The 14,919-nt window shown below is 40.8% G+C and overlaps 1 protein-coding gene across 1 annotated transcript in view; it reads right to left on the reverse strand.

The window, feature by feature from the left end:
* Positions 1–13,226: 13,226 nt before the first annotated feature.
* The window catches only part of SDC2 (syndecan 2), a 137,013-nt gene continuing 135,320 nt past the window's right edge, over positions 13,227–14,919 (reverse strand). The window contains exon 5 of the mRNA XM_049854573.1: positions 13,227–14,267. Within this exon, the coding sequence (XP_049710530.1) occupies positions 14,104–14,267 (164 nt within the window). The 3' untranslated portion in view covers positions 13,227–14,103. The remainder of the gene's footprint in view (positions 14,268–14,919) is intronic.

Below are 14,919 nucleotides of genomic sequence, written 5' to 3' on the forward strand. Positions count from 1 at the left end.
TAGGGAAAGAATGCAGACAACCCAAAGAAGGAGGCAGAGTTGAGCTGAAAGCAGATGGAGGGTGCCGATGATAAGCCCCAAATCTACTTGTGCTGATGCTAGATTTCACTGCTTTTCATTTATATGTATCAATAAACCCTCCCCCTCCCCCAACACACACACACACTTTTTTTTTTTTTTTTAATTTAGGCTTATTTGAGTTAAAATTTCTGAAATCTGCTTCCTAATGAGTTCTGACTATATGGAGTGCCTGAGAATTGGTCTGGTTATCCTGACAGCTACCTCATCACCCACGGTTGAAGACCTATAAAAAACACCAATAGTTACATCCTAGTGGCTCAGAAAATTGCTCCAGGTTCCACTTTGTACTTCCCACTTCAGAAACTCTTGCTCTGGTTCCTTATCTCTATCCTCTCCCGTGGCCTGGTACCTAGAGATCTTTAGATTGACAGCTCATGGTACATCAAGCCTGGACTTGTATTTCAGTTTCACTCTGAATGTAGTGTCTTCAAAAACCCTGAGCTGTGCCCTCTTTGGGAGTCCCTGGGTGGTACAAACAGTTAAGCAGTCAACTGTTAGCTGAAAGGCTGGTAGTGTGAATTCACTCAGGGTGTCTCAGAAGAAAGGCCTGGCAATTTGCTTCTGAAAGGTCACAGCCTTGAAAACCCTATGGAGCAGTTCTACTCTGCACACATGGGATTGCATGGGATTGCCATGAGTTGGAGTTAGCTCAAGGGCAACTAACAGCAACAAAGCATCCTCTTTACCCCATGGGCCAGTGTCTCCCATCTCTGCACCTATCCCAGGACCCCTGGAACTTGACATCTCTTTGAAAGCAAGGACCACTGATTCGTTTTGTCTCTTGGAGTGAGCCCCGTAGCAAACCCCAAGAATGTCCTTTAGCAGAAGGAGTCAGTCCAGAATAACCTGTTCAGTTTTGTTGTCATGTATCTTTAGTCTCTTTCAATACAGAACATTACTTTATCTTTCCTTGATGTTCATGACCTTGACACTTGTGGAGATTAAAACCAAACCAACCAAACCCGTTGCTGTCAATTCTGACTCATAGCGACCCTATAGGACAGAGTAGAACTGCCCCATAGGTTTTCCAAGGAGCGCCTGGTGGATTTGAACAGCCGACCTTTTGGTTAGCAGCCGTAGCACTTAACCACTAAGCCACCAGGGTTTCCGCTTGTGGAAATTAGAGTCTAGTTATTTTGTAGACTGTCCCTCAATTTAGATTTGACTGATGTATCTTCATGATTAGATTCAGGTTACACATCACTGGCAAAGCACAGAACTGGTGCTATATTCTTCTTATTGCATTTTATCAGGATAAGATGTTTATTTGTCTGATTACTGATGATGATGTTAACATTAAATTTTGACTACCGTGGAGTCTTCCAGGCTTCTTGCCCTTTGTAACTTGTATTTTGTGGGGAGGTACTTTGAGACTATGTAAATACCCTGTTCCTCATCATACATTTGACTTGTTCATTTATTTATTCATATCAGTATAGGCTCAAGGATTTCTATTATACTCAGTGGGCTATAATCCATTACTATCATTATTTATCTTCAGTACTTACATTGTTCCATATTTTTGGCCAGTAGGAGTCCCTTCATGCTGGCTCCTGTGTCTTTTTTTGATGTGATACATCTCTAAATTACTTGAGAACTTTCTTATTTTCTGTTTGAAAAAAAAAAAGGTCTCAAACTCATACTTCCCCTGCCTCAGCTCTGGAATCAACCATTTATCCAAGGATCCCTGGTGCCTTTTATTGGAGAATGACATTTAGAAACACAAATCTAGGCCCTCAGTATGTTCAATGCTGTTATGGTGTCGCCTCTCAGTAAACAGAGCTCGTGCGTGTGTGTGCACTTTAACACTTTTACATTTATGCTTCTTAATGTTATCTATCTATATATACTGAAAACTACGTGCTGAAATGGAGAAGTGGAGATCATTGACTGAAGAAGAAAAGCAGGTATAGGACAACAGCATGCATCATGTAGTCTCATTTTTGGCTAAAAAGCAGAAATACAACTAAAGATCTCAAGGATGTGTACCATCCTTGTTAACACTGGTACTTGCTGAGTGAAGAAAAAAAATTTATTTTCTTATTTTTGCTTGTCTTTATTTTCTCATTTTTGCTTGTCTTTATTTTCTCGTATGTGACAATGCATGTGCCCCTGTTTATATACTAGTAAAAAATGATTTTTTAAAAACCAAATTTGCCTTAGGGGCTTGTATGGCTGGATCAGTAATTTTAATACCACATAGAAATGCCTCAGTTATCTCACCTGTAAAATGGGGATAATACCCTGTCTCAGGGGGTTACTGGAGGACTAAATGAATCAATATACCTGAAAAGTGTTGAATAAATAATAAATACCAGCAGCACAACACTTACATAAATAAAAAATTTGTGATCATCTCTATTTATTTCATGAAGAGTCTCCCAGTTCAGATTGGAACTTAATATTTATTTTCATTCATAAATGCTTATATTATACCTTCTGTATGCCATACACTGCTCTAAGTGCTTTATAAATAATAAATTTTTAATCATAGGAGGTAACAATTATTATTCTCCCTATGTTATAGTTGAGGGAAGTGAGCCCCAGAAAGGTTAATTAACTTGCCTAAAGTCACAGAGCTAGTAAGAAGTGGGGCCAGAATTAGAACCAGGCTGTCTGGTTCAGAAGCCATGCTCTCTAGCTCAACCCATGCTGCCGCTGTTAACAATCAATCACATAACCAAATACAGGCAAACTCCAATTTATGTACACATTGCTTCCCAAAAGTCCACTTGGAAGCTAATTTTTCAAGTTCCAAATGCATTTCCCCCCAAGCATTACTACAAATGAAGTTCGGTTCTTATGCAAACCTATTTAAATAGTCCAAACCTATTCAACTCACAACATAGTTGATTAAGAACAGCTATGGCTTCAAGGCCAGCATCCCTCTAGGCAAAGGATGGTGAATAGGTTTCATCTCCCAACCAATTTCTGTAGATTAGTAGTGGCTGCATGGAGCACCATCTGGAGGAGAATCCTGAGGTTGGCCTGAGCAGGATAAGTGTACTAGGATCAATTAATGATGTCTGCCATGAGTGGAGAAGCAGTAAGAGAGGCCCCAAAGCCAGATATTTGCCACCTCCCATCTGAAACCAGTTGCCGTTGAGTCAACTTGACTCATGGCGACCCCATGTATGTCAGAGTAGAACTGTGCTCCACAGGGTTTTCAATGGCTGATTTTTTGAAAGTAGATCGCCAGGGGTTTCTTCCAAGGCACCTCTGGGTGGAACTGAACTTCCAACCTTTTCATTTGCAGCTGAGCATGTTAACTATTTGCACTACTAGGGGCTCCCTCCCCATCTTCATACCAAAACCCCCAAACCAAACCCATTGCTGTCGAATTGATTCCCATTCATAGCGGCCCTATAGGACAGAGTAGAACTGCCTCATAGCATTTCCAAGGCTGTAAATCTTTACGGAAGCAGACTGCCACGTCTTTCTCCCATGGAGCGGGTGATGCGTTTGACTTGCTGACCTTTTGGTTAGCAGCTGAGCACTTAACCACTGCACTGCATCCTTTTAAACCCTGGCATTAAGCTATAAACTAAGACTTGCCACCTAATCTCTGAGTACCCCTTGATCTTGAGCCTGAAAAGTCCAGGGAGTGAGGGAAGGGAGCATGCCAGGGGTTCTGAGAGCAGAGAGACGGGGCAGAAACCGAGTAGAGGCTTCAGTGACAGTGTGGGAGGGCCTGGTGAAATCAATGGTTGGGACGGCTCTGAGAGGCGATAACAGCTGCTCGTAAGTATGGGTAATTTATAAGTCGAGCATTCCTGTGTAAGCAATGTCTGCCAAGCCCTTCCTCACAGGTTGCAAACATCACCCCAATGATCCACACAGCAGCAAGTATAAGGAAGGTAAGACATTGACATCTCCTACTCCCTTGGCATTTAGAGAACTTGGGCCCAGAATGGTTAAATGACTCATTCCAGGTCCCACAGTGATGCCCAGAAAACCAGTCATGAGTTATATATAAAAGCAATGTCAGAGTAGAATGAAAATGAGCACACATAACCCAGCAAGATGATCCCACAAACCACCAGCTTATGTACAGGACTGTTAAACAAAGGTTTGGGATGGGTGGATCCTCGCTCATGCTGCCGAGGTTTACAGAGAAGGTCTTTAAGATGCAAAATAGACTTTGCATGTGGTTTGCTGAGGTCTTGCTTCTCAAGATAAACCAGGGAGGGGAAAAAAAAAAAAAAATATATATATATATATCACACATATATGTATGTAAAGCTAAAAGTGAGTCCCAAGTTGGTCACATTTCAGAGAGGACTATAGCCCAGCAGGCCCCCAAACGTCATGTCAGCTTTTGAAGGCATTTTGCAGTTGCTGTTAACAGCACCGTTGGAACAAAGCCAAGCAGCTTTAGAAGCAGCCCAGTCTCTTAGACATAGATGACACTGCCAAGAGCAAAATAAAAGAGGGCCGTTGCCCAGCTTGGCATCTGGGTCCTGCAGCTGCCAAATCATATCCATTAACCATGCCAAAATAATCCATGGAGAAATTCCCAATGAGAGGCCGAGTGGCCCAACATGCTAGAAAATTGCCTGTGATCGTCGAAGCAGCGGGTTCCAGTTCTCCAGCATCACCGAGATTTCCAGGTATCTTTGAAGAAGTCAGTAGAACAATTTCAGTGATGCTCATATTTAGTGTGCGTGAGTGTGTAGGAGAAGACTGACAGATGGGGTGGAGGTAGAGAGAGAGCTGGAAGCAAAACTAAAATGAGCAATAAAATTCTAAGTTGTACAGAAGACAGGGTTAACATGACTACATAAACTAAAATGAGCAGTGAGGAGAAAAATGACTCTGGCCATTTCCTAGTCTCTTCTCCTGTACAACAGGAAACTGAGACACGGGGACTGAAGTCCCACCCTGAAGGAAGAAAAGTCATGCCTGTTCTGCAAGGGAGAAAAAAGAAAGCCAAGTAAAAACTCAGGAAAGTTGGCTAAGCCAGGCGGCCGCTTTTCTCCCACCTACACATCTGCCTTGGGCTTTTCTTCTTTTCAGATTGTTGCGAGAAAACAGATGGCTGCAGGAGCCTGAATTTTAAATTTATGAATGGAAATTCGAACAGATGTTAGCAATCAAGATGGCATATAAGAATTTTTTTCATACCGTGTTTACAACCCAGCCTCCTTCACAGAAATGGGAGAGAGGGTCATAAAAAGGGTAGGTTTTGATCTCAGGACAGCATGGTAATTACGTGACACAATAACTGAAATACTGAAAGAACAAAGGCAGGAAACACTAATCAGCTCCTTGTGTAAATGCTATATATTCATCTGCAAAATACTAAAATCTAGCTGCAAGAAAACCATCAACCCATCAGAGCCCTTTCTGTGTTTTAAGTAGGTGAAACCCAAGCCCAAGATTTTAACAAATATCTGTGAACAGCTAGCTGCATCAATTTTGTTTTAGACTTTTGACATAATGTAGGTTTTTTTGTTTTTGTTTTTTTTGGCTGAAGGTCCTCGACTGTATAGGGCCTTAACCAAATTTTACAGAGGAATTGAGTCTGAGGCTAGTAACACAGAAATCTGTTCATAAATGCATTTACCCATCATTCAAGGCTAGGAACTGGGCTAGGTAGTAAGAGGGGGGACAAAATGAACCAGACCTTAGTAATGTCCTCAATGTGCATAGAACTGAAGGGAGAAGCAGGTATATATAACAATAGGCCAGAAAAAGGTATATGCTGAGAGTTATAGGAATGAAGAGAGTGAGTTTGATTGGGGGACTGGATAATGCCAATGGTTCCTGATGTCACAGGAGAATGGAGGAGTCCAGAGCTTGTGGATATCTGGAAAAGAAAGTGTCATCCTATTAGCAAATCTTGTTGGCTGTATTTTTAAAATATGAGATGGCCATAAAGTAGGGAGACATGGGTGTTATGTTATCATGTATTCTAATATAATATCAATAAACCTAAGTTTCCAGACTTCTTGGCCACCTGACTCTCCAGATCCAACCAGTTTTCCCTATCTCCACCACCTTGAGTACTGCAATCGCCTCACGAGTCTCCCAGCTTGTGTTTTTGCCCACATACGCTGCCCCCACCGACCAGTTATTGTCAGCACAGCCATCAGAGTGATCTCTCTGAAGCCCTGGTTCTCAAGCTGGAGTCCCTGGAAGAGCACCAGCAGCGGCACCTGTGAAATTTCTAGGGCATGCGCATTCTCAGGTTCTATCCACCTAGTGAATCAGAAACTCTGAGGGTGGAGCCCTGAAATCTGGGTTGTAACAAGTCCTCCAGGGCATTCTGATGCCTCCTAAGGTTTGAGAACCAGGTTTAAGTATACCAGATCACTTCACTCCTTGGCTCAAAATCCTGCCATGGCTCTCCAAAGTCATTACAACAGCTGCAAGACCGTGCACACACCATCTGGCTCGTGGATACTTCACCGATGCCCAGGACTCTACTTTCTAGCTCACTTGCTACACTCGAGGCCTTGGCACTTGCTGTTCATCTGCCTGGAATGCTCCCCAGCCCTCCAGGCTTCCCACACCATAGCTTCATCAATCCCAAACCACCTTTGTCTCTGCTCCAATGTCACCTTCTTGCTAATACATTACATATTTGTTATTATCTATCTCTTTCCACTGGGATGTTAAGTTCTATGAGAGCAGGGCTTTGTTTTGTTGGCTCCAGTATTCCGAGGGCGCTGGGGTTTTTTTTGGGGGGGGGGGTGGTTAGAACTATGCCTAGCACATAGTGAGTGCTCAGGACACGTGTTAAAGCAATGAAGAAACTATCCTGTATTGAAGGCCTACTAGATGCCAGATAGGTTCTAAGCACTTCACCTTTATTTTTTCATTGAACTCCCATAACAAGCCAATTATTATTGTCATCTTTATTTTACACATGAAAAAATTAGCTAAGTAAAAAAAAAAAAAAACAGTAACAGATAGTGAAAAAAAGCAAAGGACCGAGACGTGAGATTATCAGAAAAGGAAAATACACGATTTCCAGTTCTGGTCTCGGTAAAGTCAAATCCATCTACATTTTTAAACATTTTTACTACCTTTTCCTGCAATTGGCCTGGACAGAGGTATTCACCTAAGCAGAATGTAATTAAGGAGGCAAAAATCCTGCTTTCAGTGGCCCCAGGACAAGGTTACAAGTGGGATGATTACACACTGTTTTGTTTGCTGATGTTTTCCTATTGTACACACAGTTAATAGAGATATTTCCTGAATATTCAAATAGCTCTTACTCTTTTGCCCGGTTACTTTTTTTTTTTCAGTATAAAATCAGTTAATATTGTGTGTTAATAATGATCTGGTAGAAGTGGATACTTTAACACGCTTATTAATTTTCTCAAAAACGAGCTTTCCATGATGCATTACAGGGATTTTTTTCTACTTGCACGTAAAGATTGTGTTCCCTGATAAGCATCTGCCAAAATGGCACCCAATCCAGTGACCAGTGTTAAAGACTGAATCTGGTAGTGATTCATCCAAGACATAGTCAGACTTGGCTGGAAGAGCCACTGTCTTTCCAGACAATCTCATCTAGTCCCATGGCTTTTTGATACTATCTATATGCTGTTCGCTCCTGTGTCATCAGTTGGTATACAAGAAGGAAATTAGAACTCATAACAGGTAACATATCCAAGGGAACTGAATTCAGGGAATTTGTTACAAAGATGCTCGAGAACTATAAAGGCAATCTGGGAAGGATAAGATTACCCAGAGAATAGCCATAGCAGGACAGCTGCTACACTCCCTAGGGCTGGCGAAAATAAAGGAGAAAGTGGGGTTATGACAGTTTAAGAATAGTGGGAGCTGGGACGATGGAGGGGGGCCTGCCTAGTGGGAGTTCAAACCACAGAGGAGATGCACTACTGCTAGAAATGATGCCCAAAGCAGAGAAAGAGAGGAAAAAAATACTCTGGCTTTTCTCCTTCTCCTAACCAGCCAGCTCCTGCCAGTGCCTTCCATTAGCCAAACCTTCCTAGAAGCCAGTTGGCAAGGAAGCTTGGGAAATGTAGTTTGCATGGATCAACTACTCCCTCCCTTCCATATAGAGCAGAGCAGGGAAGAGCAGGAAATGAATCAGAGTGCTAAAATGAAAATAACGAACTCAACTCCCAAATTAATAGCTCAGACCTCTTCTCTGAGCTCCGAAGTCTTATACTCAAATTCTTACCTGACACCTCCACTTGGGTGTCTAATAGTCCTCGCTAGCTTAATGTGATCCAAAAAGAACCCTTGATTTACCAGCCCACCCCCCACCCCTTTGCACCTAGTATTCACTTTCTCAGTACATGATTGACTCATGGTCAGCAGAATACATAGATGCCATCTTTGATTCCATGTTTTCCTTACTCCCTATACCCAACTTCCAATCACTTAGCAAGACCCGTTGATTCTATGTCCAAAAACAAGTCCTCTCCACACCACTCCGTCTTCATCATTACTCCCTTAGCCAAGCCACTATTTCTCCCCTAGATAACTATAAAACCAAACAAACAAACCCGTTGCCATCGAGTCAATTCTGACTCATAGTGGCCCTCTAGGACAGGGTAGAATAGCCCCATAGCTTCCAAGGAGCGCCTGATGGATTCAAACTACTGACCTTTTGGTTAGCGGATGTAGCTCTTAACCACTACACTACCAGGGTTTCCATTTTTCCCCTAGATAACAATAATCCCCTTTTTTAACTGGCCATGCTAATTCCACCGTATCCCCTTACTACGCATTTGTCCTGGGTCAGGTCCTATAGGCTTTAACGGCAAAAGTAAGGAGCAGAGACTTTATTCTTAGTGCTGTAAGAGCCATTGAAGGGTTTTAAGCAAGACAGCAACAAACTATATCTTAAAGAGATCAGTCTAGCTGCCTCATTAAGAATAAATTTTGAAGGGACGAAAGTAAAGGAAGGAAGACCAGTTTGGAAGCAATTACACTCTTCTCAGATCTCTTCTTCCACTTCTCTCCCCTTGCCCAGCAGCCACTTGGCCTTCTCGCTATTCCTCCAACATTCCAAGCTTGTTCCCTCTTGAGGGCCTTCCATAGCCTGGGATGATCTTACCCAGATTGTCACAGAAATGGCTGCATATCTCTGAGATGTTTACTGACCATGCTGTTGTAGTTATTATAAATAATAATAATAATAAAAAAACCGTTGCCGTCAATTCTGACTCATAGCGACCCTATCGGACAGAGTAGAACTGCCACATAGGGTTTCCAAGGAGCAGCTGGTGGATTTGAACTGCCGATCTTTTGGTTAGCACCCACAGTTGTTAACCACTACACCACCAGGGGTTCCTGTAGTCATTATAGCTGTTCATAAATATCATCTCCTAGGCACAAGGTACGATTGGACCTCTCCGCCCCTTGGAAGTTCAATGTGGCCATGTGACTTGCTTCGGCCAATGAAATGTGGGTGGAAGTGACACGTCGCCAATGGGTGGAAGCTTTCAGAGCTGTTCTGTGCTTTGCCATTCTTTCCCTTCTACTACTATGGCTGGCAGTGTTCCAGATAGTGGCTACTCTTGCCTGAGCTGGAGGATGACAATTATTCTGAGAACCTTCCACCAGCCCATGTAAGTGTGAGCAAGAAATAAATCTTTGTGATGTAAGTTGCTGAGATCTTGTGATTACTGCAGCACACTTAGCCTATCCTGATACAGTCCTTTGGTCTCCTACATCAACCTTTGTCATGCCCAGCATGGAAATCACTCCCTGATAAATCCGAATTGTTAGTTTTGTTTCCACTATGTCCTTGCCCTACTGCTCCCCCAAGAAGCTCCATGTACCTTGCCCTACTGCTCCCCCAAGAAGCTCCATGTACCTTGCCCTACTGCTCCCCCAAGAAGCTCCATGTACCAGGAGAGAAGGGTCTTCTTCTATCTCTTTCACCACTATTACCCAGAGCTCCTAGAAGAGTGTCTGGTGCTTAGTCAGTATGCAAATACTTGTTCATTGAACCCCTTTTGCTTTGCACATACAAGTATTTGTTGTGTGAATGCTACTTTGCCAAAGAAACTGGAATAAATGTGTCTTGTGCTCAGTGCATCTAAAGCACCAATGCCTAAAGCTTCACTCTCCTATTTGTGGGTTGGAACTATGACTTGGGTTACATGCATCCAGCTAATTCACAGGAAACCAAATTTCTCCCAAAGCCACCAGGATTCCTTGGTCAGAACAGGCTCTGCTAAAGACCATATATAGCAGATAAAAAAGAAATGAACCTTAGAACCATAAATCGTAGTTCAAGTCACCCAGAGTTGAGACAGAGTGAGACAGAACTCATTTTGATACTGTTTTACCGCTAAAAGGCAGACGGATGTTGTTCTAGCCTTTTTTAAAGTTTTCTGTGGCCGTTCAATCTCATTTCCCAGAAATAGCCTAGTCTCACATTTCACTATTGTCATAAAATATCAGCACTGAAAAGAACTTCAGTGATTATTCAACTCGGACTAGTCCATTTATCATCTGGTTTGATTAATTTTAATTGAAAGCCTTTTAGGTCTCACTGTTGTCTGCCAGAGGCTTAGAGCTTATAAACTCATGTTGGAGATTTAGTGTTGCTTCAAGTCATTGCCTTTTTAAACCGAATATATTAAATTTTTTTTTCTAGAACCACCCCACTGATACTTTATCATAGAGCTTTAAAGAAAATCTTGCTTCCAAAAAGAACCCTGCAATGCAGTACATTTTTAAATTTTATACTTTTGCTTCTGACTTACAAATTTTCCGGGAGGTTTCAAAATGTTTAAGATATTGAAGAAATAAACTCCTAAAAAGTACAAAGTTATTATCATGCCTGTTCCTGCAGGAATCAACACCCTTTGTAGGACATATTAGTTCTTTAAGGTCACTGGGATACGGTAGCTATGTTCTCCGTATTTAGCTTATTCTCCTAGCCCTTATATTAAGCAGATTACATCTTCAATAAGCAAGAAAATTTTACCTAATCTGCAAAAAAGGAGCATATTAACAAGAGACCAAGTCATTAAATGTTTGACATAAAACTTTATCAATTTTTAACATGAATAGGTGGTAATTTTTACAATCTTCTTCAGTTTTATTAACCAGGTCCTAATTTTGAGGTAAGGAGGCCTGGTGGTGCAATGGTTAAGTGCTCAACTGGTAGCCAAAAGGTTAGTGGTTTGAACCAACCAGCAGCTCTGCAGGAGAAAAGACCTGGCAATCTGTTTCCGTAAAGACTAAAAGACTGCAGCCTAGAAAACCCTATGGGGCAGTTCTACTCTGTCCTATAGGGTCACTATGTCAGAATCGACTTGACGGCACACCACCACCACCACGATAATTCTGACGTTCTAAGTACTAAGTACCTGCGGCTAAATCTTAAAAAAAAAGTGAACTCATCCCATTTCCCCCCATATGCTGAATATGGGACAGTTCAAATACATTGCCAAGTCTCAAACACCATATTCACACAAAGGAAATCATTTACATGTGGTTAAAGAAACAGGAAATTTTCTCATCAGCTTTAATATTTACACTTTACTAAAAATTTCCTGAAGTGAGTAACATCACTAACACTTTTTATAGTATTTGCTGTATCTTAAAAAAAAGAAAAAACTAAGGAGAAAACATACAGCTGAAGAAAACTGGATGTCAGTCTACACAAGGAATTTTCTCTTTCGGCATGACAGACTTTATTTTGGCACTTTAACAGATATTTTGCTTTACAGCAGTGACAAAATATTTGCCAGAAATTTTCTTTTCCTGGCACAGATATTCCAAGCAGTTCTCTGAATTGAATTTCACTATGCTTTGCACAGTTAGAGGTATACCCACTACATTCTGAACCTCTGTGATTGAGGGATATGGTGTGACTTTAGAAGGTGCTATTACTTCCTTTTAATCACTCAAAAGTGGACTGATTCTGCAAGTGATGGGAAAGGAATTCGAGAACTAAGGCCATTAAGCATTTAAGTAAACATGGTTCCAAACATCGCTTAAAAAAAAAAAATTTAAAGCAGTTCTGTGACAATTCCAGGGAATGTTCTCTAAATGAAGCATTTATATTTTATTAAATTATATGTTGGGAAAGTTTCCTTTTTGCTGTTTTCTTCCTACTTTGGCAACTCACAGTTTAAAAAAACAAAACCCTGTTGCCATCAAGTTTATTCCCACTTATGGCCACCTCATGTGTTTCAGAGTAGAACTGTGCTCCGTGGGAATTTCAATGGCTGATTTTTCGGAAGTAGACTGCCAGGCCTTTCTTCCAAGGGCCTCTGGGTGAACTCAAACTTCCAACCTTTCGATAAGCAGCTGAGCGCATTAACCATTTGCACCATCCAGAGACTCTGATGGTAAAAAGAGAACAATACTTGGGCAGAAGGAAGTACCTAGCCAGGTCTTTGCCTGCCTCTACATCCTCCTTAGGCATTACTGCTTTCGAGCAACTTCCATTGTAAGCAGGGAGGCCCTCCTGATGCAGAGCCGCTCCTGCCCTACCCTCACTCCCTCCCTGTGGTATGAATTATGGTATTCCATCCATTTGTTCTTCCGTTAAGCTTCAGAAGATTTGGAGTGAAGTTTCAAAGGTAAATCAATCTATAGGATTAAGCTTTAGATACCTACTTCTGGAAAGCCCCTTCAGTTCTTTGGAATTTATAGTCTTATAATTTATTTGCAAAAGTGGGCATCTGTCTCAATATTGCCATCAGCTATCCCATCAAGGTTGCAAACTTTGCAATTCCCTGGCAGCCTTCCAGAACCTGAACCCACACACACAAATACAATACATCCAGATTTCCTCTGGCCAATTCAGAAGCAAATCTGGTAATAAACAGCCTTATCCACAGTCTCTTTGGTCTTGATTTACAGACACTGTGGAACAGTCAGAAATCAAATCCATGGCGTCCTTGAGACCAGTCAATCATTAGCAAAGGGGAGATGTACATTTGACCGAAAATGTATAGAATTTATAACAGTGACATTTTCAATATTAGGCCACATGATTTATTCAGTAGTTTTTATGTTCCCAAATTAACAATTTATGTCTATTTATAAGACTACAAAAGTTACCATTAGATTTGTCTGTGCTTATAAAATATGAACTTTTTTTTTAAACTGTTATATATACTCATTAACACCAGTCTGCGACGAGTTACATAGAATCATAGGCACTTCAAAGGCTTAAAAAGACGTTTACAACTTAAATGCATTTTTAAGAACAAAAACTGATTTTTCCTTAAACCCCTACTTGTACCTTCAAATTGCAAGAAATTAACAAATACAGTGGCCAAAGGTATCTGTAGCAACTTCTCAAAATACTGTTAGCATCTTTGGGTTTGCTGAGGCTTCTCAGTTAACTCACATCAAATCCTCCCAGAAGAAGATCTGATTAGATAGATACGACTAAACAGTTTTGTGGTAATAATCCAATTTTACACATTAATTTGCTGTTGCAAATTTGCCCAAAGCTACAGGTAATGAAAAAGCAAGTGTAAAATGGAAAGTCTGACACTTAAAAGTTTATACAAAGTGGAGGTTAAAGTTTACATACTTGAAAATCACATATACACTAAATTTACCATTATCTGAATTATCCAAAGACAAATTGCACCATGAGAGCTACAAAAGGCATAGAGTTTTGCTTTGTTTTGAAGGGGACATAAAGGGAGGGGGACAGAGAAGAGGGAAGCAACAGATAAATTAATGACAACCAGCTTGGTAGGGTCAATCTGAGACATGCCGACAAAAATTAAACAGCTTTTATCCTCGAACCTTAGGATAAAAACAATGACTTCGTATTTGCGCATAAGGTTTCAAACGATTCCATGAAAATCAAGGGTTTTCATAACATAATATTTTGCCACTGCTATTCACAGAACACTGCAGATGTTAAGTTTTAATTTTACGTGGTTCTAAAGAAATACATGAAAAAATTTAAATACAATGGGATTTTATCATTAAGGTGCCAGAATGGCTCTTTAATGAAAAAACAAAAAACAAAGCTCTTCATTATTCTATGCAAAAGCTTTATTTTTAAAAGTTCAGTGATCTCATAAATAGAGACACTAAGTGGGAGTTTTATGCATAGAACTCCTTAGTAGGTGCCTTCTGATACGCAGCACTGGATGGTTTGCGTTCCCCGAGGTCATAGCTTCCTTCATCCTTCTTTCTCATGCGATACACCAACAGCAGGATAAGGAAAATTGCAAAGAGAAAGCCAATAACTCCACCAGCAATGACAGCTGAAACACACCAAAAGGAAGCTTGCTTTTAGAAAGGATTCCAGGGTTACAGAAATTCGCTTTGTCAAGCTCAATCCACTTATGCTTTTATAAAAGGCTTAATTTGAAAACCCTCACTTAAAAAAAACTGGATTCAATGAAGCAACCAGGTAATTATGCAAATTTGACATTCTTCAGGAAGGTACAATACTTTCTTTGATTGGTATTAATAATGTCACCCAAAGCCTCAGCAAGAAAAATCTGGCTGTGACCGCAACTAATTCCATACTTTAAAATACTTTAGTCTTTTCAGTACTCACATTTCATTTTCTAATCTTCTAATTGCTTTTTCAGTGCAAACATAAAACATGATTTAATTGACTTAAAATTTTTAAGCATAAATATGAAAAAACATGCAACTTTCTAGTCTTAGATTCAAGACTATCAAGAATTAGGCACTCTAGTAGCTATTCAAGGAACAACAATTGGTCTCTATTTGCCTGGAGCAACAGAGGAAGGAGAGTCCGGAACAGGTGGAGGAAATGGAATGTATGTCTAATCGCCTCCATGAACCAACTGCCTCCATTGCCATGAGACCAGAAGAACTGGATGGTGCCTGGCTACCATTACTGAACATTTTGACCAAAGATTCCATAGAAGAATCCTGATCAAA

Source organism: Elephas maximus, chromosome 15 (assembly GCF_024166365.1).
Source record: "Elephas maximus indicus isolate mEleMax1 chromosome 15, mEleMax1 primary haplotype, whole genome shotgun sequence".
NCBI lineage: Eukaryota > Metazoa > Chordata > Mammalia > Proboscidea > Elephantidae > Elephas > Elephas maximus.